Below are 21,968 nucleotides of genomic sequence, written 5' to 3' on the forward strand. Positions count from 1 at the left end.
ATCAGTAATTTGTGCAATTGACACATAAATAAAACACTTTGCTAAGTACAGTTCAGTAACTTTGCTGGGTTTTTTTTCCTCCTCCTTGAATTTAGTTATCGATTTATGATAATAGACCGATTTGGCAGAGATCTTCAGAAGATGTATGAAGAGAATGGAAAGCAATTTTCCCATAAAACTGTGCTGCAGCTAGGCTTGAGAATAGTAAGTTTAAAAAAAATGTATTTTTATTTTTACAGTCTTCCCTGTGCAAGTCTTTCAGTTAAATCACAGTTGTGTGCTGAGTACAGGTCCTCTGCTGGGTGGAGCTGGGTACTGCATTTATATGGCTCTTGTTTCATTAGCTTGATATCCTGGAATACGTCCATGAGCATGAATATGTGCATGGAGACATCAAGGCCTCAAACCTTCTCCTGAGTTACAAGAACCCTAATCAGGTATTTCTAATGCATTTTATTCCCCATGTTTTAAACCGTCTATTTGACAGCACATGGCAGTGCTTTGAACATGTGAAATCTAGCAGAAGCTCATTTTTAAGAATATATATGGTAATATTATTTCTGCTTGACATTTATATCTAGTTAATATTCTTTTCTTTTTTCTTTTTTTTTTTTAATTCCTTTTGCTGGACACTTATCAAATTGACTGTTTGGCCTAAATAATATTCTAGAGAAATTCTCAAGATTAAAAGAAAATTGACTCACAAATAAGTATTTGTAGGTAGAAGCTTAAAATTATATAGCACACTGGTAAATTATGTTTGCCTGTCTGCTTTGTTACCTCATTCCTTTGTTCAAGAAATCCATCAGATAAGTGTTCTGCTACTTGGAAAAATTGGTGTTTAAAGTGTTGATTGTTCCACTTGATTTATGGGAGTCTCATTTTGCTGCATATTTAACTCTCTTTACTAGTCAATCAATGCATATTAGAGTTTCAGAATTATGTATGTGGTCTTGCTCATATGTTTAAGCTTATGAAATAAGTAAAATAATCTCAGTTCTCTTGAAGTAACTGGTGTTAGTGAGCAATAATAGTATGAAGTAGTATTCAAACGGGACAGTTGACTTTAAAGAGAGTAGGGCAGTGAGTGTATTTATAACGGAACTTTTTTTTTTTTTTTTTTTTTTTACGTTTAGTCTTACTGGCTGTAACTGACTATTTTACTGTACTTGTCCTTTGCATCAGCACAAAATGACCTCCAGATCAGACTATGTGGAAAACAACAGAACCTGACACGTTTTAAAATCACACGTAGTAATCTCAATAAAGCACTGAGAAAGGGTTGTTTGAAGTTGAAAACATCACCATTTTTAATGTTATTTTAGAAATTAAGAGAATGGTTGGGAGTTACGTTTGTTATATGCAATCTTTTTTGTATTTATAGTTTTTTTAATCTTGGAGTTTTGTGGAAATTACTAGGTGTACTTGGTGGATTATGGACTTGCCTACCGATACTGTCCTGAAGGAGTTCACAAAGTATATAAAGAAGATCCCAAAAGGTGTCATGATGGAACTATTGAATATACCAGTATTGATGCACACAAGGGTGTAGGTAAGGGCCTAAAACTGTTCTCAAAGATAGGCACTTGTGCATACTTTTTATAAATACAGAAGACTCTATGCGCTTCATTGGGTTTTGTAAACACCCAGGTTTCTGAATCTATAAAAATATTTTTTTCTTTTCTATGGATGATGCTGGCATTTTCTCTTTTTTGCATTTACTGGCTTTTACTTTGGTATCTACTGTATTTTTAATGTAACTTTCTTAAATGGAGTTCCTTAATTTCTCAAGACTGTTAAGAAGTTTAGTATATTGCTTTTTATAAACTAAGTAGGAATGGAATAGTGCCTACAAGATCCAGGTAGAAAAACCAGCCCTGTTTTCAGGAGATAATAGTTTGTTGTCAAAGTGAACACTGTTTCTTCATATTTGGCAAAGATACACAATATTCTTTATTTTGTTGATAGCTTAATATTTAGATTTTTAAAAAAAAATTCATTTAATTACGGAATATTATTTCAAAATTATGCCTGTAGTCACTGAACATCAAAAGCCAAGATTTGAGAAAAGGTTGAACATGGAAAGGACAGGCCTATGTCTGATTTAAACATTGAGGATTTGTAGTGAACACCAATTCTATTTTCTTCATTCTTAAATTTTGTTTTATTAACATAAAAGCGTGTCCTGCAAAAATAATAGTCTTTGAAAATTATTATTTACTTCAGGATGAAAACTTGCACCTATGTTTAAACCTGAAGATAAACAATGATGACCTGATTTGCTTATTTGGACTTCTGGTATAGTCTGTAGTCAATGTACATGTGGGTCGTTTTGGTTTTGTTGTTTGGTTGGGGTGTTGTTTTTTTTTTTTTTTTTTTTTTTGTAAGGCTTAGGGATATTGTCTTCTATTCAGTTTTCAAGCCACATAAAATATTTCTGCATTGTGGAATGCTTTTTTCAGGAGGTGGCATTTCAGCACTATTACTTTTTTTGCAGAAGAAGGAAAGTAAAAACTGTTCTGAACAGAAAGTCAGTCACTTCACTGACTCACTCTCTTTTTTCCACAATCTGAGTACTTAAAGAGCTTGCCAAATTGGGATAACTGCAGCATGTCATATCTTGAACAGAAGATAGAGATTGATAAAAGACTTGAAGGTATCCTTCCAGATGCAGGAACAATATTTTTTTCCTTCCTTGTTTTCATGCTAAAATGAATAACGAAGTAATGGATGCAGTCCTGTTGCACTGTTAGCACCGGCTTTCTGTTGTCTTAACGTATTTACAAATTTTAACTACTGTTAAACTGTGTATGCTTTATTAGCTGTTCTTATGGTTCCTTAGCACCATCAAGACGTGGTGATCTGGAGATCTTGGGTTACTGTATGATTCATTGGATTAGTGGCCATTTACCATGGGAGGATAATTTGAAAGATCCGGATTTTGTCAGAGACTCAAAAATTGGGTGAGAAGCTACTAGTTTTCTTTCTCACTTGAAATTAAAAACAGGAATAAAAATGTCTTATTGTAGAAATGCTTTGTATTTGCAGTATATTCCTTTTTTGTGAGTAGGCTGTTGCTTTGTATAGCCTCAGTTTCCCTTCATCATGTCTCATGGATCCTTGGCTTATAATTATACTTTACTTGCACTGTTCCACTGTCTTCTTTTGCATGCAGGATACTTATTTGTCCACCACAGTATTGTTGCTTTAGAATACTGCTATGGTTAAGGCAAAAAGCACTCTTAGAAATATGCTGGTAACCATTAGTCCCAATTTACAGAAAGAGAAGCTTGGGATATGAGTAGCATTTGTAACGCCACACTCTGAAGTCAGTGGCAGACATGCGAGCTAAAGGTGCATCTTCAGTGTCTTTGAACATCTTTTCATCTAAATGGCTATTAATGTGGGAATTTTAATTTTTTTTTTTGTCCTTTTCCCTTGCTGTTACATTTCTTCATCTTCCCCCCCAACCCCACTCAACTCTTTGTCAGATATTTAATATGAAGAAAGCTGTCCCAGCAAAGCAGTATTTGTCTCTAAGAAGTGTTTGTATCTGGCTTCCTTATCTCTACTTGTAACACTTTGGCCTCCATCAATGTTAGTGCAGCTCTGCTCCCTCCCCTTCCCCCTAGTTTTTATTTTGGCAGGCGATCTGCTGTGAATAATATCAGTTAGAGAAAGAGTCTTCTAGCAGGAAAAGGTGAGAGCATTGGTATGTGAGGTTTTAAACCGGACCAGTTCTTTTCCTTCAGTCTTCTACTTGCATCCTTTTATAAGAATCAAAAGCTGTTGAGCAGAACTTGACCATATTTCACATAGCCTGCCTGGCATTCATCAGCATCTCAAAATATACTGCAGCCCTATAAATGGCTGTACTAAGTCATACCAAAGGTTTGTCTATTAGTGTTTTCCGTCTTTGATAGTGGCCCAAGCTAGGTACCTGGGAAGTTGATCAGAACATGGCAAGATCCAAACTTTGAAAGAAACCCTGATTTTGAATAATTTTGTTTTTCAGCTGTAGAGATATCTCAGTTTTGATGGACAAATGCTTTCCTGGCAAAAACAAACCAAGTAAGAAGAGCTATTTTTAATTAAAATACTTTGTTATGTAGCATGGTAAACATTCTCTAATAATATGGTATAGTGTCCTTTTTCTTTAAAATAATAAAATCCATCAATTGGTTTGGGTCCCATCACCAAATTGTAGACAACTTCAGACAGTGGCTGGAAGCTCTGAAATTTGTATTACGGTGGGGCATGTTCGATGCATACAAGGGAAGGCCATGCTATTCTGCATTCAAATAAAACCAGATCGATTCATTTGCTGCAGAAGGTGAGGAGTTGTCATACTGTCATCAGTATGTCACCTCCTGAGAGGGTTGTCTTGGGCATTGTACTCTAATCTGTTGCTTTATTAAGTCCTCCGTGTTTACTTAAGTTTGTACCTATTTTTCTTCCTGCTTTTATCAAAGCAACAGTGTGTCAGGAATTAGATTGCTGATTAAGAGAAGTTTAGGCTCTTCCTCTTGGCTGTAGTTACATAAACTGCAGACACTGTGTTTCTTCTGACTAAAGACAATGTTAAGTATTTGCAAACATGAGATGTGTAAATTTATTTTTCACAATAGCATTTGAGATTCAAAATATGAAGTAAAGCAAACTTGAAATATAGTATAGATTGTTTCTATTTTTCACTGTCAATTTGCTGAGTAGTTTTTGTTTTGTCTTTTTTTTTTTTTTAAGCTTGACTATTAGAAATACACTTTCTTGGGATCTTAAATATTTAGTTACTTGCAGCTACCCCTGGTGATCAGAAGATCATAAGAGTTTTCACTCTTTTTTTTTCTTGCAGGGGTCAAATGTTTCTTTTTTATTTTTTTTTTTAATGTGTGTTTCAGTCTTGAACTGATGAAGTTCTGAGGTAACACTGAGTTTCCTTTTCAACATTTATAAATACAGATATAAGAAATACCATGCAAAAAATCATTCCTTGGTGAAGATTGGCCTGTTACATTTTTTACAACTGACTTTTCTTCATTGCAATGAACATGTAAGAAAACAGTGATGCTGTCATCACTGAGTAATGAACCTTGGTATAATTTTTTTCTGAAATATGTTGTAGTAAGTCATAATTATGAGTTTTAAATAGCCATTTCAAAAAATAGCATAAGTAGTGCATGCATAATTTCTGACTCTTTTGTGGTAAAAGTGAATAATTATGATGTTTTCAAATAGAGATTAATTGGAGGTACCATTTCTTTAGATGAAATAGCCAAATACATGGAAAAGGTGAAACTACTGAGCTATGAAGAGAAACCTGTTTATCAGCAATTCCGAGAAATACTTCTGCAAGGGCTTAAGGCCATTGGGCAAAAAGATGATGGAGTACTTGACTTTGGCTTGTCAGAGAATGGAGAATTGCAAACAAAACCCACGCAAAAGGTTATTACTTTAAAAAATTATGTCTGCTTTTAATGCATTTTTGACCCAAATAGTTATAGTAGTATTGGAAGTAAGGGTAATAACTGCGTCAAGTAGAGAACAGGCATGTATTGAAATGTTTAAGTTCAACTCTTAATACATAATTTCTCTAATTCAACTTCACTAATTGTTATTAAAACTTAATATAGAATGATATTTGTAGGCGTACTTTCATAATATACCTTGGATAGCAGGATGCACAGTTGTAATGACATTTGATCAGATTACCATTCTGTTAATTTACATATTTTCCTTAAACTGCTAAAACTCCAGGTGGATCAAAATGCATGTAAGGTAAAATAAGTTTAGGTTTCATTTCATATTTTCATAACTAGTTCAAAGTTTAGTTTTAAGTATGCATCTTTATGCCAAGTGGAATTCACATATTGAATTCACCGTAGTCTAATACGTTATTTATGAGTCTTAACTATACTGGTAGTCTGGGGGTATTTTATTCCTTGTATTTAAGAAGCCTTAAACTCTAGGTTTGGACTTCCATTTGAGTACAGTGTAAGAACTTTTTTAAGCCTTAAGGAAAGTGTGTTTTAAAACAGTTTAATAATAACACAAATGGTCAAATAATGGAACCATAAATATTATCCTGTACACAAAAATGTATTTATTACTTGTTTATTTACATTTGTTAATAACAGTTTGTTGGTTCCTTTAGCATGTTTATTTACATTTGTTAATAACTGTTAATAACAGTTTGTTGGTTCCTTTAGCATGAACCAGAGAACTGAAAATTGTAATATAGGACAATAGTATGGCAATTCTGCCTGTTTACTGACTTGATCAGCAGTGTGTTAAAGATGAGGAAAAAGCACAAGAGAAAAAAAGCTGTAGGATTTTAAAGTCTTCTGAGGATACATGTCCAGCTTTTTTTTTTTTTTTCCTATTAAATAATACTTTGGCTAAAAGCATACAGCCATTGTCTCTATACTAGTATTTTTTGATGAACTGGATCTAAAGATCTGTCCAAAAGGAGGGTTCATTAGCATAATGAACTAGATGATTTTAAGGTCCTTTCCAACCCTAACGATTCTATGATTCTATAAATTCTTCTGTTACTCCTGTGGATCGACCTGTATATTAAGAGAAAAAAACCCAATCTGTTTTTAATGGTTGACTGGTCTCTTTGCTGAACAAGTTGGCCTGCTGCAGAGCCAACATCTGTGACCTTTAATGTCCTTGTCCAGCAGAGATTGCTGGTGCACATTTCCAGTGGAATAAAATTTCAAAAATCTAATTTCGATAGCCAGTATTAGTCAAGACCATTCCCAAAAGGTGAGATAATAGTTTTTGTGTAGGTTCTTGCTTACCAGCATCAATTATGACTTAGTTTTTTTAACATGGGATTTCTTTCTTTTCTTTAAAATAAAAAACCAAAACCATCACCAACAAAAAAAACACCAGAAAACCCCCTCACCCTCTGAGGAACCATGCTAACTACTTCATGCCAGATACTGCTAGAGTGTCTGAACAGAATAAGTTTTTTTTTCCTTGAAATCAGGTTGACATAACCTGCTTGATTTTGACCAGATACAGGACAGATGACTCTTCAATCCACAATGGATTTTCTAAGCCTTGTAACATTTGTGGTATAGTCTAGGGTAGAAGAATATATGGTGTCAGTCCTTCCATGGGTGTATTTTGCACATCAAGAATGACTGGAATGAGGGTCTTTCTTAAACAGGATGTCTCCCTCCCCAGACTACATGCTTGGGAACACATGATACTAGTTTTTTTTCCCAGAGAGACGATGATTTACGCTAGTTAAGAATGGCTGGACACAGAGGGAGAAAGGAAGAACATAGAATGCTAGTTAAAATTTTATGTATTTTCAGCTGTGATGGGAAGCTCAATGTGATGACTGTTTTGAAAATAAGGTCCAAATTCCAAACTGCTAGAAAATGCTTTCTGTAAAGATAAATTACCATTGATCAGTAGCATCTTGCCTCTGAAAGCCAGTATCTTCTAGCATATGATGAATTTCTTTTTGGCATGCTTAATGTCCAATTTGGAAAAGAAAAATGCAGTCTGGCATCCACCCTTGAGAAGACAGTGACCTCTATAGAGTATGGCATTTTGGCTATACTGATCTTCTAATATCTTAAAACACCTACTCTTCAGTTCCTTTGGGGTGAGCCACCATAATACTTTCTTAAAACAGTGTTGTTTGGTGTTCTGAAGTTATGCTATTTCATAGCTAGGAGACAGTATTTGTAGCTTCTGCGTAAATAAACTCTTAAAATTCAGGAGTCTCCTGCGCTTTCAGCTTGTATATAGCTAATTGAGCCATGATGTGTATTATATGTTGAACATAGGCATGGTTGTTCTGGAGTCTCAGTCATTTTCTGCTATTGGTATCTGGCTAATAGCATAGATGTCTGCTATATTGAAAGTTAGCATTTTGTTTCCTGTGTCATGACTCAAGTTTCCCCAGACATATAAGTAAATGAAACACAGTCCACAGTTCTGCTGGAGATTGTGGGTTTTTTTTCTTCCCTCTCCCTTCACCCCCAGCCCGTATGGTACACGCATGGTTTATGTGTGTGTTTTTTTTTATAATAGTTCTAGCAAAACAAGAAGATAGCCTTACCATGTGTTGAAGGAAATATTTGCAGCTCTTGATGAAATTATTCAGGACAAGGACCACATCTTTCCTTTAGTCCTGAAGAGTTCCTGGGAAATATTAGGAGCAAACTAAATTGGAAAAGTATGGATCGTAGTGATTTGTGGACCCTTCTAATGTTCAGCTTCAGATGTGCAGGTGTTGCTTTTGTCAGGTGAATGCTGCCTGATTTCTGCTTCTGTGTAATTCATGTGCATCAAGATTAAGAAACTACTTTTTATTAAATAATCTTGGAAGCAAGATAAATGTATTTTGCTTTTGTGCAGCAAGTATTGGATATCTGTTTTTGATGAGCATTTAAAATGTTTTTTAGTACAATTGGGACAATGCATTATCTCTGATTATAAAAGCAGTACAGTGCTGAAATAGTCCTCCTTAATTTTGGTCAGAATGAACAAAAGTGTCTGTGTTTATTCCTGCCTAATGCATCACAAATCTGCTGACATGCTAACCTTGGAGTCTTGGCTGGCGGTAATCAGGCCTGTGCACCGGCAGGAAAGATGTACCTAATGCACTCCATCAGTGCAGTTTGCATATGGAAGTTCTCACAGGGGAGCTGCCCTGTGCCAGCTGAGGGTTACCTGCCCACTGCAGTTATTGTATGTAATTATCGAACCAATCTGTTCAGCCCAGCAGGGTTTAGATGGTAATCATGAAGCAACACTTTGGAAAGGAAGGATGTAATGCACTCTCCCCTTCTCTCATGAGCTATGTGAAGTTGTAGCCACTTTTAAAGCTGTATTAGTAAAGCTCTAGTCTTACACAATTAAAAAAAAAAAAAAAAAGAAAGAAAATAGTAAGGGTAAACTCTTCCAGCATTCATCTATGTTGGATACAGATACAGGTCAACTCATCCTTTGCAAAAAAATTATGTGGCTTTAAAAAAATAATGTTTCCATAACTACCTTAAGAATATTTTGCAATAGTGAGATTAATTGTAATACACAGATAATAACAGTTCTGTCCATTTAGAGGTTTGGAGATAATGTACCTTGAATAGAGTTCAGATTTCCCAAATACCTCTCTTTGGAAGAGAACCCATAGCTGCTATCAGAAAAAAATAATGTACTGTCAGTTGGTGTTAGCTACTTTTAAGGTGTGCAAAGCCTTATGAAGCAAGGATCAGATAAACTTGAATTTAATGAGGTGTAATTGCTTTTTAAAAAAAGCTTTTAAAAAATGCTTTAAAAAAAGCAATTAACATCAACTTTGGGTAAAATGGTTTTTATGTTGATTTTTCAGACTGCTCCGTCTGTGACAGTTGTTCGGTGTAAATAAAAAGAATAGGTTTTGATCATAAAAACTTGTGTTTTCATACATTCAGATTTCAACTCCTAATGTGATCTGCAGATGGGGAACTGAACTTTTAAATATTCTGTTGCCTAGTACTAGTATTGCATTAATATATGAATACATTTTCTTACAACTGAAGACATTTTATCATGTGAAGAATTAATGCTTAAAATTAGGGAATACCTTGCGAGGGTGAGATACTTTCTACTTTGTGTGGTCTTTTCTGCTCTTGAGTTCAGTTTTTTTTTTCTTCGTTTTTTTTTTTTTCCTTGTTTTTTTTCTTTAGAAAAAGAGAAAAGCAGCAGAAAAAAAGACAGCAGCTTCAGCCAGTGAGGACACTGAAGCAGATACGGAAGTTACAGGCAGCCCAGAAAAAAAGAAACCTACTTCTTCTAGTAAGTCAAAAGGTTGTTTCCTCAGTCACATGTACTGGTGTGGCAGGTTAACCCTGGGTAAGGACCAAACTCCCACGCAGCCACTCACTCCCCTTCCTAGTGGAAGAGAAGGAGGAAATAGGATGAGCAAACTAATGGTATGTTCTGGGGAAATAGAGGATCTTATGGGGAGATTGTTTACCATTTACTGTTGTGTGCAGAACAGATTCAAGTAATTACAAAGATATTTTTTCTACGGAACTTTTAATTCAGACTTTTCAGTAAAAGACCAGATGTTGTCTTTGTTCAAGTAGCCTAAAAATAATAAAGCGGTATCACTGGAATCTACCTCGAAGTAAACCTGCTTTTTTAAAAAAGGTTTGATGGAGTATGGCAGAATGGGAAAATATAACATTTCAAAGACAGTGATATTACCGGTAAGTTATAGATTTATGCTATTATATTTACTCAAACAGGGTGGTATGAAGTCCAAGTAACTAAGCTAATGTTATTCCAGGAGGTAACACTGCTATGTTCATTTGCAGCTGTTTAAGTCACGGAATTCTGATCATTAAAATCGGTGATTATTTGTCTTACTGGAATGCCATTTGAGTTGTTGACTTAAACTCATGAATTTTCTGGTCTGTTTTTGTCTGTAAAAGGGTTAATTAGATTATACTTTCTTTCAAGGAAATAAAATTACTTGATATGATGCTGATGTTTATTCATAGTTTTAGCATTTCAGATTTCATTTAAGACCTTATAACAAAAAAAATTGATACAGCTGAGTATTTTGTGATTGTGATTTGATACACTTGAGCAGAATGTACTTTAATTTTATATTACATATTATAGTTCTTTTTTCCTGGGATTCTAAATTAAAATTCTCATAGATGGAGATGAAAAATGAATCAAGGAATTGCAATCCAAGTGGTAGCATCATTTTTTTCTAAATGCTAAGGTTTTTCAGACTAAGTAAAGGTATCTGGGAGGCTATATGTATATTCAACAGCCAGTGGTTAAAATGAGTGAGACACATGAATTTAAGCCTTCTCTTGTAAATTCTATAGAGTTTCAGGCAAAATGGTTCTAATTTCACCTTTTCATACTATCCGTTTTAATGAAGACTAAGTGAGGGGAGTGTTATCAACTGATTTCAGGTGAAAAGTGATACATGTTCGTACTAATTTGGTTCTCTTCAAATTTGGAGTTAAAAACTTTACCACTTATTACATGATTCATGAACCTGTGTTGAAGGAAAGGGTGACTGTTTCATAATCTTGTGATTTTTGATGTTTTTGATCAACTGAGAAAAGCTTAATATTTAGAAACACTTAAAACTGCATTTCCAGTTCTGACTAATTCTATTTACTGTAGACTTGTTTCTTCATATATGATTAGTCCTGTGACTAAAACTATATCCTGAAGTATACTGTCCAGTAAAATGGGTATTTTTCTTGATACCTGTTAATTGTAGAAATCAAAATTTTGGCATACAGGAACATTTTAATAGTTCCCGAAGTGCTATTTTATTGGTTTCTAAAGGGGAGAAATATGTCTGGATGGTTTACTCTTCAGGTGTTTAAACAACATCTCATGAGTATTTGGACTTAAAGCAGTGACATGAAGAATCGTGTTTACCTCTTCCTGTTCACTTGAACATCATTAACCACATCTGACTATGCAGTTTTAGTCTTGCCTAAAAAATTAGTTGTCCCAAAAAGTTCCTGATCCTCTGTGCAGCACTTTGAGTATAGCAGGATGCACAGTGGCTACAGGGACTCCACCAGTAGTTAAATCTACTGCTGCAGAGGTTTTGGAGCCCCCAGGCTTAGGGGAGGAGGAATAAAGAATAGTGCTGAGAAAGGGTGGGAATCTTGAAATTCTTGCTGCTTCCCCTGGTTGTTCTCAGCATAGAGCAGCCACTTCAGATGAGTTCATTAAAGGCCATCTCTTTCAGTCATGTCAGACATCAGTGCTTCTGGAGCTGTCAAGCAAGAGTGTTAGACTCTTCTTTTTAGAAACAGGATTTCAGAAAGCCCTCAAGAAACAAGCTGTGTTGTACTTCCAAAATAAGATGCACAAAATTGTGTGCAATTCTTAAACTGTTTTTTATTTAAATTAGCTTGTTACCAGTTTCCTCTTTTATTTTTTTTTTTCACCCGTGATAACTGAAACCCATATGCTTTCCTGAAAGGTGGACATTTAAGAGGTATCCTTTTTAAGGTAATATGGATGGTGGTGTCTCTCCACCAAGGGAAAAGTGACAATTTCTATTTTAAATGAAAGATTTTTTTTCACACTCTCTTACAGCTCCATTTTCAGTATTATGTGCCTTCATGTATGATAGTAAAATAATACAGGCTTATACGTGATGATGCTGTTAAAACATAATACCAAATTTTGGCATATACTTTACGTATCCACCAACGCTTCTGCAGGGGTGTACTGCATAATATTAATAGGAGTAATATGCTTGGTTTTAATCGGTTTGCATGGACTAGGCAGCCAGTATAGGGAACTTTGGTGGAAATGGCATAAATGCTGGAAAAATAAGAGTTTTATAGAATTTGTAAATAACCCTAAGTGCAAAGCTACCAGTAGAGATAAAACCCATACCACTGGCAAATTCCTCAAATCTTGGGGTTGATGAAGATTGGGTTCTAGAAATACAGAATTTTTTGTACAACAGATTTTGTTTCTTTTTTTTTTTTTTTTTACCAGCCCTTTTTATTTTCTGTTGTGAATTTTTTTAAACAGTTTTATTAATTGGGACAGTATAAAGAGAAAAGACATGGCAATGAAAGCACTGTATTTTTTTTTTAATATATTTTTTTAATAGACTGTTCTGGTAGGGGTAGGAATTGTGCATGTCTATTGCTGGATAGCATCTAGCATGGTAAGGCCTTAACTGGGGTCTTCAGGTACTCTTGCAGTATAAAAACTTGTGTGAACATCTCTGATATTAAAACAGTCATACTGATTGATTGGTTAGAAGGCTTCCAAAATGGAGGTTTAATACATTTCTCAATTAATAGGTAATTAGCTTTATGTTTATTTACATTGCATGGCTTTGCATAAATCAGTATCTGGGTTATTGTATTAGAAATCTTTTTTTTCGTTATTCAGGCAAGATTTATTACTTAATGTTGGATTAAATCTACACTTAGGCTCATTTTTATATTTAGAGAATTATTGGCCTTGTCATCAAGCTTTAGGAGAAAGCAGATAATACTTTTTTTTTTTTTGACCTTCTTTATGCTGCCACTTGTTACTTGTCTTGCTACTCCACACTAATGCCCACATTATAGGTAGATTTTTACCTCTTAATTTTACATCCCAATACAAACATGTATTTTCAGCAAAACCTGTACCTTACAATAGTTCCAGCTGACTGTTATTCATGTGTTCCTTCTTGTGAAGGATTTGGTAATGACTAGTATCTGTAACAGACTCCAGGAGTAAGTGGATATTTGTCTTAAAATGGTGTATCTGTCTGTGACTCGTTGTGAAAAGGTCTGTCCCTTTCTCTGCCATTCCTAGTCTTCCCTTACTTGTCTTGGGAATGCTGCAAATTAAATGTTCTAGTATAAGAGTACATTATCTGGGTTTAGAAGTTAAAATCATATACTTGTATGTTTTATGTAGAAACTAACACAAAGATTCAGGTTTTAGAGCAGAGAAATGTTCAATTGTCAGAAATGTTGACAAACTCACTTCTGTGGTTTGCATTGTGTTTATTCAAACACAATATAAAGTGAACTGTCTTTTTATGTCTGGCCCCAAAATTGTTTGAGGACCTTCAAAAGCTATTTAAGTTAGAAGAGGTGTGGCAGGAAGTGATTTTTAAGTAGAAGGATCTTTAAATTATGGGTAAAAATGTTAAAAATAAATTGGATATAAAACAAATCTATCTTTGTGGTTCTTCCTGAATAGTGGTTTTCCTTGACAATTTGCAAGTGTCATTCACTAAGAGGCACCTTGAACATGTACCTCTTGTAACAATAAAAACACAAAATTAATGTCCAAAATGTAAAGTATGGGAGTGTTCCTGTTTACTCCTGTATCTGCTTGGACACTGTTTCCTATGTATTTTCCCCTTATATTTTAAGCTTATTCTGTACAACCTCTTCAGACCCCTTCTAGCACTTACACACTTAAAATGTAAATACATTTAAATTCCTCATTACACTTCTTGTTGTTATTACTGCTACTTTTTATTAACTTATAAAAAGTATTAATTTAAAACAAAAAACCTTCTGAAGACAGTTTTCCATGTGGTAAGCTTTTGTATAATGACTTCATATGTAGAACTAAATCACTTAAGCATAAAAGTGATGTCTGCTTTTTTCTTGGTTTGGTTGGGGTTTTTTTGTTAATTTTTTTTTCCCTGTGACCTGAAGATGTATTGCAGTTTTCTGAACAAGTGTTGCAATTCAAACTCATAAAATTTGCAAGTGAAATTTTTCTACGGGAAATAAAGAAAAATTGTTACTGCAGTGACTCAAATTTTTACAGGGAACTAACCTTTTTCAAGATTGCAAGTAATATATTTGAGTTAAACTTTGTTGCTCCTGCAAATCACTGTGTGGTTGAAAGGAGGGCTATTTTTAAGCACATGCTGCATGTGACTGCTGATTTATATGTGTATGTGCAACTGTGTTTTGGAATGTCTTCAGTAAAGCAATTTTTACAAATAGAAATAAATCTGTTAGTTTTATCTGGAACAATTTTATATTAAAATTTTTAAAGGCACATTCACAGATTTGATGTTATCTTGGGGAAATACACAGGCGTAAAATCATCAAATAGTACCTTCCTGTATCCTGATGTTTTTCCATATGATAATATGGAAATGTATCAGCTTTATTTGTTGCAGGAAGCAGACAACTTGGAAGAACAGAGTACTTAAAGAAAACCCCCATCCCATAACTCTACAAACTAACTTTCTTCTCTCTCATCCCCACCTCACAAACATGTATTTCCTGGAATTCAAGTCCATATTTAATCATAGAATAGTTCGTGTTGGAAGGGACCTTCAAAGGTCATTATCATCGGTTCAGCTGTACCAGTTACTTTCCTCATTCCTAGTAGGTGATGCAGTGCTGTGTTTCAGCTTTAGTCTGAGAACAGTGCTGGTAACACACCAATGTTTTAGTTGTTGCTAAGCAGTGCCTACTTTGATCAAGGACTTCCCAGTCTCATGCTTTGCCAGTGAGGAGGGGCACAAGAACCTGTGAGGAAGCAGAAATGGGACACCTGACCCAAACTATCCAAAGGGGCTTAAATCACAGCAGTCATCTGTTCCAAGTCCCCTGCAATGTGTAGGGGCATCTTGAGCTAGATAAGGTTGCCCAGAACCACATCCAGCCTGGCCTTGAATGTCTCCAAGGATGGCGCACCCACTACCTCTCTGGGCAACTTGTTCCAGTATTTTACCACTCTCATTGTAAAGAATTTTTAACTTATGTCCAGCCTGAATCTCCCCTCTTTTAGTATAAAACCGTTATCCCTCATATTGGAACGGGCCCTGCTAAAAAGTCTGTCCCCAGTTTGCATTCTTCTGGTCTCTCTGTTCTTTTTTTCTGAATCATACTTCTTTTTATACAGAAAAGAGAACAAGACAACTAACAAAAACTACTGTTTTGTTGCCTTGTGGTTGCTTCAGCAGCCTTTAAAGTACTGGAAAATTGTTGTTTGAGAGGCATTGCACTACAAGATTTTGTCAGCCGTACAGTGTTCCCTGGCTGAGTTGAGAAAGGGCTTGTCAGAGCACTGCATACTCTTCCTTATTCCACCATCTTAAAGGAAAAGTAGTTCTTCCTTTGCACCATATTCAAACTGCCCAAACTGATTTGAGGACTGTAGGTAAGTGTGATGCTTAACTCTCATTAAATGCTGCACAGCCTGGCTTCAGATCCCATTTTATGCTTGCTGCTGGACACAGAGTGCAGTCTTTTTGCTTCCAATGTTGGTGGGTTTTTTTTTCCTTATTCACCATATGTAAATAGCAATTATATCAGTTCTGTTCTCTTGCTTTTCTTTACCACTTTGATTATTGTGGAACCCTTTAAAGGTGCAGTTGAAGCAATAATGTTTCCTGGGGATCCATCCAACAAATGATGTGGTTATGTGATACAGTCAAAGACAGATGAAATATGACTGAAGCACATTTTGCAAGACAAAAGTCATACTATGGTCAGTGAAAGAATTTTGAAGAACTGACAGACCTAAACTTGTCTGCTTTGGAAATGACAAGCCAACAGTTACTTACTTAAGTTAGTAACAAAACTTATTCTTGGATTACTTTAATGCACTGAGGTCTGCCATAGTGGCATGTGGAAGATTGTATCTGGTTGACTAGGGAGAGTTGTGCTAAGTCAGTAGCCCTCTCATTCCTACTTCATCAATTCTTGGCTTAACTTTGGCAATTCAGTATATGTGGAATGAAGTTGCCAGTGTCAAAGAAGTGTCAGTTCTGTCATAACCTGCTGTGGCACAGGTGTCTACACAGAAATGATGATTAAGTTCCATCTATGTGGAGACCAATCTGAGAACATCTTTTTCGGAAACCCCTTGAGAACTCTCCACCATGTGGTCCAGCACTCCAGTTTTAAGGACCTTTGCTTCTTAAAGAGATAAACATACAGCAGTGTGTGTGTGAGAGATTATGCACATGTTGTCTACACACATTTGATTTTTTTTTTTTTGTTAAGAAAGGAAACCTTTCAAAGTCTGATCAGCTTACTCAACTACATGTGCTGCTTTTGAGGGTGAAATGCTAGCTGTGTTTTTTAATGATGATTACTAGAGGTCTAGTTTACGAGCTTGCATAGACTAGAATTGCAAATACTCTTCAGCCATTATACAGAGGCTGGCATATACCCAGTCTTTGCCAGGCGGAAATATAATATATGCAAGTGATGCAGTTGCTAACATCCAGCATGCCTGCTGCTAGATGTTTTTCACTGACCTGATGCTTGCCTACAGTCTAAAATCTGTATGTGGTTCTGTTTTCAAATATTCTAGCCTATGATATTCTCTTACAAGACATATGCATGTTTCTCAAATGGTATGTGTAGAATTGGAAAACAAGGTGAGAAGGGAAACTATACACCAGTCTATGGACATCAATGTTCATCTTGATACATACCGTATTTTCTCTTAAAATCTTGATGATTAAGCTTCTAAAACATCCCTGGTCAATACCACTTATAATATTTAACTATCATTGCTACTAAAAAGGACTTGATAAAGGAATATTTTTAGTAGCTAATACGAATTTCCCTTAACTTTATTAGTTGTCCTGTCTACTGCAGACATGAATATTGCTTTCATTTTGTGCAGCAACTTTTTGCAGATACATATATTTTTGCACATCACATTTCTCATCATTTTTACCTTTCTTCAGTTAAGCTAAAATTAAATGATCATGATTACCACGCCATTTTTCTCAAAACTTTCTTGAAGCATAGAGCCCAAAACTATACACAGTGCTGCTGGGTTTGTAAAATTGCTTTATAATATGGGGATAAAATGAAGGGGATGAGATATCACAATTAACTTATAATTTCTCTAGAGCCTGTAGGACTCTTTATGCCTTTGCTGAACTTTGTCCCAGTCTCGAAACAAGTTGTGCAGTGACACCATCTGGTTTATTTTTGCCTATATAATTCTTCCTCATTTAAATTGCTGTTGCAACCTAATTCGGTTTAGTCTGCTTTATAAAAACCCTCTCCTTTGCTTGTAATAGCTTGCTTTGTGTCTTCATTTGGTGTTGCCCACACAGGACTTCTCCTGTTTTCAGAAATGGAATTGACATTTCTCCCACAAGAAAAGTTCATGGGTTATATGTTACCAGGCTAACTAATTTTGAAAAAGCTGAAAGACCTTCAGTTCTGAAATAGCTGCAAACTTTGAAACTAAACATGGGTTGAGAGCAGTTATTCTGAGTTTCACATAATTAACTTAGATAGTTTAAGAGACTATTTCTGCTGCTTAAGTTTGAAATGAGGAATAAAAAACCATGACAAGGATTTTTTTCCTTTTTTTGTTATGAATCACAGATTCTTCATGATGATGGTTTGTTTAGAAAAACCTTAAAAAGGAACTCATTGATGCAATAAAGATAAAGGAAAAATCAGAGGCAGTGTAGATTTCTTCTCCTTTTTGGCTTTCCAGCATAGGCAACAAGAAATGGGTAAACTCTCGCTGAACTAGGAAATAGTAAGCTTTAATTTCTTGTATTGGCCATGATGACTATAAAATACTAGATTCCTGAAATACAGACATGCAAATCTGGTGACTCAGTTTTTTTTTTTTTTTTCCTAACCAAATACCTGTAGTAGTTTCCTACTGAACGTGATCATTTTCATATTGACAATTTCTGATAATAACGCATGAATTTTGCCTGTCATCGCAGCATTTGATTATACAGTATATGATTGGAGAAGAAAAAAATCAGTTACCTCATTCAAAACCTGTGAAGATTAATGAAAGGGAAAAAGATCAGGTTATTGCTTTTTTTTTTTTAAGAGAAAACTGCTAATTTTCTGGTTTCAGTTGCAATCAAAAAATTCCAGGGGAAAATCTTAGAAGGGATGGAGAGGGGTAAACTGGTACAGTTCATGCAGTTTATAGAATAACTTGGCTTACATACCACTGTGGCTGTCCAATTTGAAAATTCAGATGACTTGCCTTTTGCTCGATTCCACAATTACAGTAGCTGAAATACTTCATGACTTTGAAAATTAGACACTAATTCTTTAACATAAACCAGATTTTAGCTGAAAGAAGGAATGATTTACATAGTTAAGTTACTACTTTATTTTATGGTAACTGCTTGTATAGCTTTTAGCTTCCAGTACTTGTAAGGGTACCAGAGTGGATTTGGTTTTTAAAAAGCAGTTGTGGGGGGGTGTGGGGGGTGTGGTGCTGATGGAAAGTGTTGGGGTGTGTGTGTTTTGCAAGAACAGATCTTCCATTGATAAAGCTACTGTGCTCAATGAGAGACTAACACCAAAGCTGTCCTAAAGTGCGTTATTAAAGATATATTGTCCAACAAAATCCATTTATGTTTTTATGTTGAAAGCAGCAAGTGCTTTGGGATAAAAAAGGAATGAGTATTTTTTCACTCTCCATTTCATTTTCAAGAATAGAAAAATTCTTCAAGGTAAATTTTGATATTTTTAATTTCAAAACAACAGTTTTTGAGCAAATTAACTTATGTAAAATTAAACAAACATGAAAGCAAAACTGTTTGCAATACTTTGTTGTTTTTCTTGATGTGGTTTAGCTGTTGAGTAGACTCGAGACTATTTGTTTTTTTTTGCAGTCTTCTCTGCCTCCTTGTTTTCTCCAAAACTCACTCATTGTGCTTGAACAATCGGTTACACTGCTCAAAGAATGTTGTCTTGTGCAAGCAGCTTTTTTATAGACTTCCATGAAACTCGGTTTTACCTCTTTTTCTTTGTCAGTAATATACATTACAAAGTTGACAGGAACTGTGCAGTCACATATAGTTTTACAATCAATAACTTAAGTAGTTAGGCATACTGACTTTGAGAAGGAAGTTAGGATTAAATATCAATAATTAAAAAAAAATACCACGAGTAGGAAATGAAAAACATTTAATTGTTACTGCATTTATGAAAATGGTAGATTTTTTTTGTTATATGTGATACTTTTTTCTTAAAGTTACTACAGTTGAATGTGAGTTACAGAAATGAGCTGTTGTGGATTGCTTTGTTGTTTTTTGTTTACTCTTCCCTGCTAATGGGCAGGGAAGCATCAAAGTGCAGGGGAGGTTCTTATTAATGCATTTAAGTACGGTCTGTTTGAATAACCTGTCTTCCAGGTTTGTTAGGAATCTTATTTACATGTACTGTTCATTACCTTTGTTAATAAACTAGTCAAATAATAGCTTCAAATCTGTAGATAAAGTTGTGCTGATAGGTGAGCTGATTTAACAGCTTGACATCTGTGTTCCTTCCACCTCCTCTTGTATCGGCTACATTCAGAATGCCCTTAAGATGCTGCAACCCACTAACACTATGAGAATACTAGACCGGAAGAAGTTCTTTGCCAGGTTATGGATCTGGATCAGTTTAGGAAAAGGTCCAATGAATACCAAAAATGGCTTCATACTGGGAGGGATCATACTTGGTGCGTGGGAAGGAAGGAGGAGCTTAGGTTTTGAAGAGTATCAGATTCTTCATCTCTTGGTGGAGGTGGGCTATTAAATTGGATCAACTGTATGTAATGTAGTGGTTGACAAGTGAAATTGTACAATATGTTTTTCTGGGGAAATTAGTGTCATGGCAAATGATTTTATGGCAGATTTTTGTGAGTCCATGTGATGTGTCCCCTATGCCCCCAATCAAAACTAAATGAGTTGATCTATCCTCTTAAAGTCTACAAGCATTTCCTGTGATCCATTTCTGATACTTTTATAGAAAGGCTTGCCTTTTTTTTGTTTGAATTCCAGATGCGGTAGGTACCCGAACCCGGAATATGACCTCACCAAAATCCAAGAAAGGTACAGCAACCAGAAAGAGAGTCCAGAAGTAAACAGATGGAATAATAAGTTAATCACTTCTGGGCTTTTGTCAGCTACGATAGCACTGGAGACTTTTTCCTTTTTAAGTGATGAGTCCTGGAAAAACACGACTACTGTTTGTACCTGGTTTTGAAGAATAAATATTTTATTAAAATATGTACATAATTTATGTATAGTTAAATACTAATGCAAAATTTTCCAACTTTGAAGTGAGGATGCATTTTTGTTTTTTATATATGAGAGTATCTTAAAGGCAAACTAAAAGTGCTTTTTTTTCTGCTTTATAATGTAGAAATAAAGCCTTACTTAGTTTCCTTACAGGTATTTTAGAAGGAACAGCAGTATTGCATCTGATTTCTTCTGATTTTGAATAAAGTCTTATTGGAGGTTACTTAGATGTACACTGAGATGAAGTCCAAAATTGTAGAGACATTTCTTAAGTCTGTCTTGAATTTGACTAAAAAATGAAAACATAAGACGAAAATCTCATCATTCCATTTTAGCTTGTTATGCATTTAAACAGTTCTTTGGAGGACAGGTAATGAATTTTTTTGCAAGGTATTTCTGTTTATATAACTTTCCAGTTATTCAGAGTTTCTCTGGAGAGACCAGGATTTTAGGCAGGGCCCAGGGCGAGGAGAAGAACCATCAGAAACCAGTGCCCATTCTCAATGCCCCTCTCAAGTTTTCTTTTTATATTAGTGAAAAGGCTAGAAGAGTTATAATTATTAATAACTTTGTAGAGTATCTAGTTCCAATAAAAGCTTGACTTGTGCTTCTCATAACAAAATAATGATTTACCTTTAATAGTTGAGAAGCACGTCATCTTCCAAAACCTTTCTTAAAAGTACTTTTGCTCAGTTTTGAGTCTTCAGACTTGAGTCAAAAAATGCAGTGTTTAATATCAATGGGATACCATTTCTTTTCATTTAAATACTGCAAAAATATGCATAATTAGGACATGAACATCATTGTTGTCAGGAAGAGTGTTTTATGAAGTTTAGCAAACTGAAAGAAATCCATATGAGCCAATGGGTGGTGTATTTGTGTGGATGTCAAGTGCTCTGCTTGCTTGATTGTATAAGGTCTGAGTAGCTACTGACTGAAATAAGTATGTTGTAGCATAAAATGTTGAATGAATGATGAGGCCATGTTTTGAAAACAAGGGAATCGGTTGTTTTGAAATAAAACTGGAATAACATACTTAAAAGGTGTCATGCCTCCTCCTTTCTATTCTGACTGCTGTGCAGACTCATTTTCCTGGGTATTTGCAAAGTGTGGCTGATGACTGTAAGCTTGGCATTCCCTTTGTTTCAGATGTAAAAATAGGACTGCTAAAGCCTCTGTTATATTTAAGACTCCTCAAATCAAACTATCATTTTAATGATTTCATTTAATCATTCTGTTCAAACAGTATGTGGCACTATTCGGAAGAACTGTTGTCAGGAAAGCATACTGTATTCTCTTGCTTGTCTTGCATACTCAAAATTAATGTCGTTCTTTTGTACTTCAATTGTTGGACATTTTAATTTTTTTAGTAACTTGCTTACTTTCTTTACTTTCCAAGTTTTCAAGGACTCTTCTTTCTTTTGACACTACCAAAGCCAAAGGCAACAAACAGGCATTT

At 35.1% G+C, this 21,968-nt stretch overlaps 1 protein-coding gene across 4 annotated transcripts in view; it reads left to right on the forward strand.

The window, feature by feature from the left end:
- Positions 1 to 21,551, forward strand: part of VRK1 (VRK serine/threonine kinase 1) — a 36,387-nt gene extending 14,836 nt beyond the window's left edge. For 2 of the 4 annotated variants that reach the window (XM_061348914.1, XM_061348915.1), the window contains exons 6-12: positions 96 to 204; positions 345 to 437; positions 1,420 to 1,552; positions 2,843 to 2,963; positions 4,016 to 4,071; positions 5,264 to 5,442; positions 9,696 to 10,220. In XM_061348914.1, the coding sequence (XP_061204898.1) occupies positions 96 to 204; positions 345 to 437; positions 1,420 to 1,552; positions 2,843 to 2,963; positions 4,016 to 4,071; positions 5,264 to 5,442; positions 9,696 to 10,019 (1,015 nt within the window). In that variant the 3' untranslated portion in view covers positions 10,020 to 10,220. Of the gene's footprint in view, positions 1 to 95; positions 205 to 344; positions 438 to 1,419; positions 1,553 to 2,842; positions 2,964 to 4,015; positions 4,072 to 5,263; positions 5,464 to 9,695; positions 10,221 to 20,269 lie in introns of those variants that run through there. The other 2 variants (XM_061348916.1, XM_061348917.1) reach the window with 2 other exon arrangements.
- The last annotated feature ends 417 nt before the right edge of the window (positions 21,552 to 21,968 follow it).

This window comes from Neopsephotus bourkii, unplaced genomic scaffold, assembly GCF_033783945.1.
Source record: "Neopsephotus bourkii isolate Nb327-2 ecotype Australia unplaced genomic scaffold, CSIRO-AGI_Nbou_v1 NB_372, whole genome shotgun sequence".
Lineage (NCBI taxonomy): Eukaryota > Metazoa > Chordata > Aves > Psittaciformes > Psittacidae > Neopsephotus > Neopsephotus bourkii.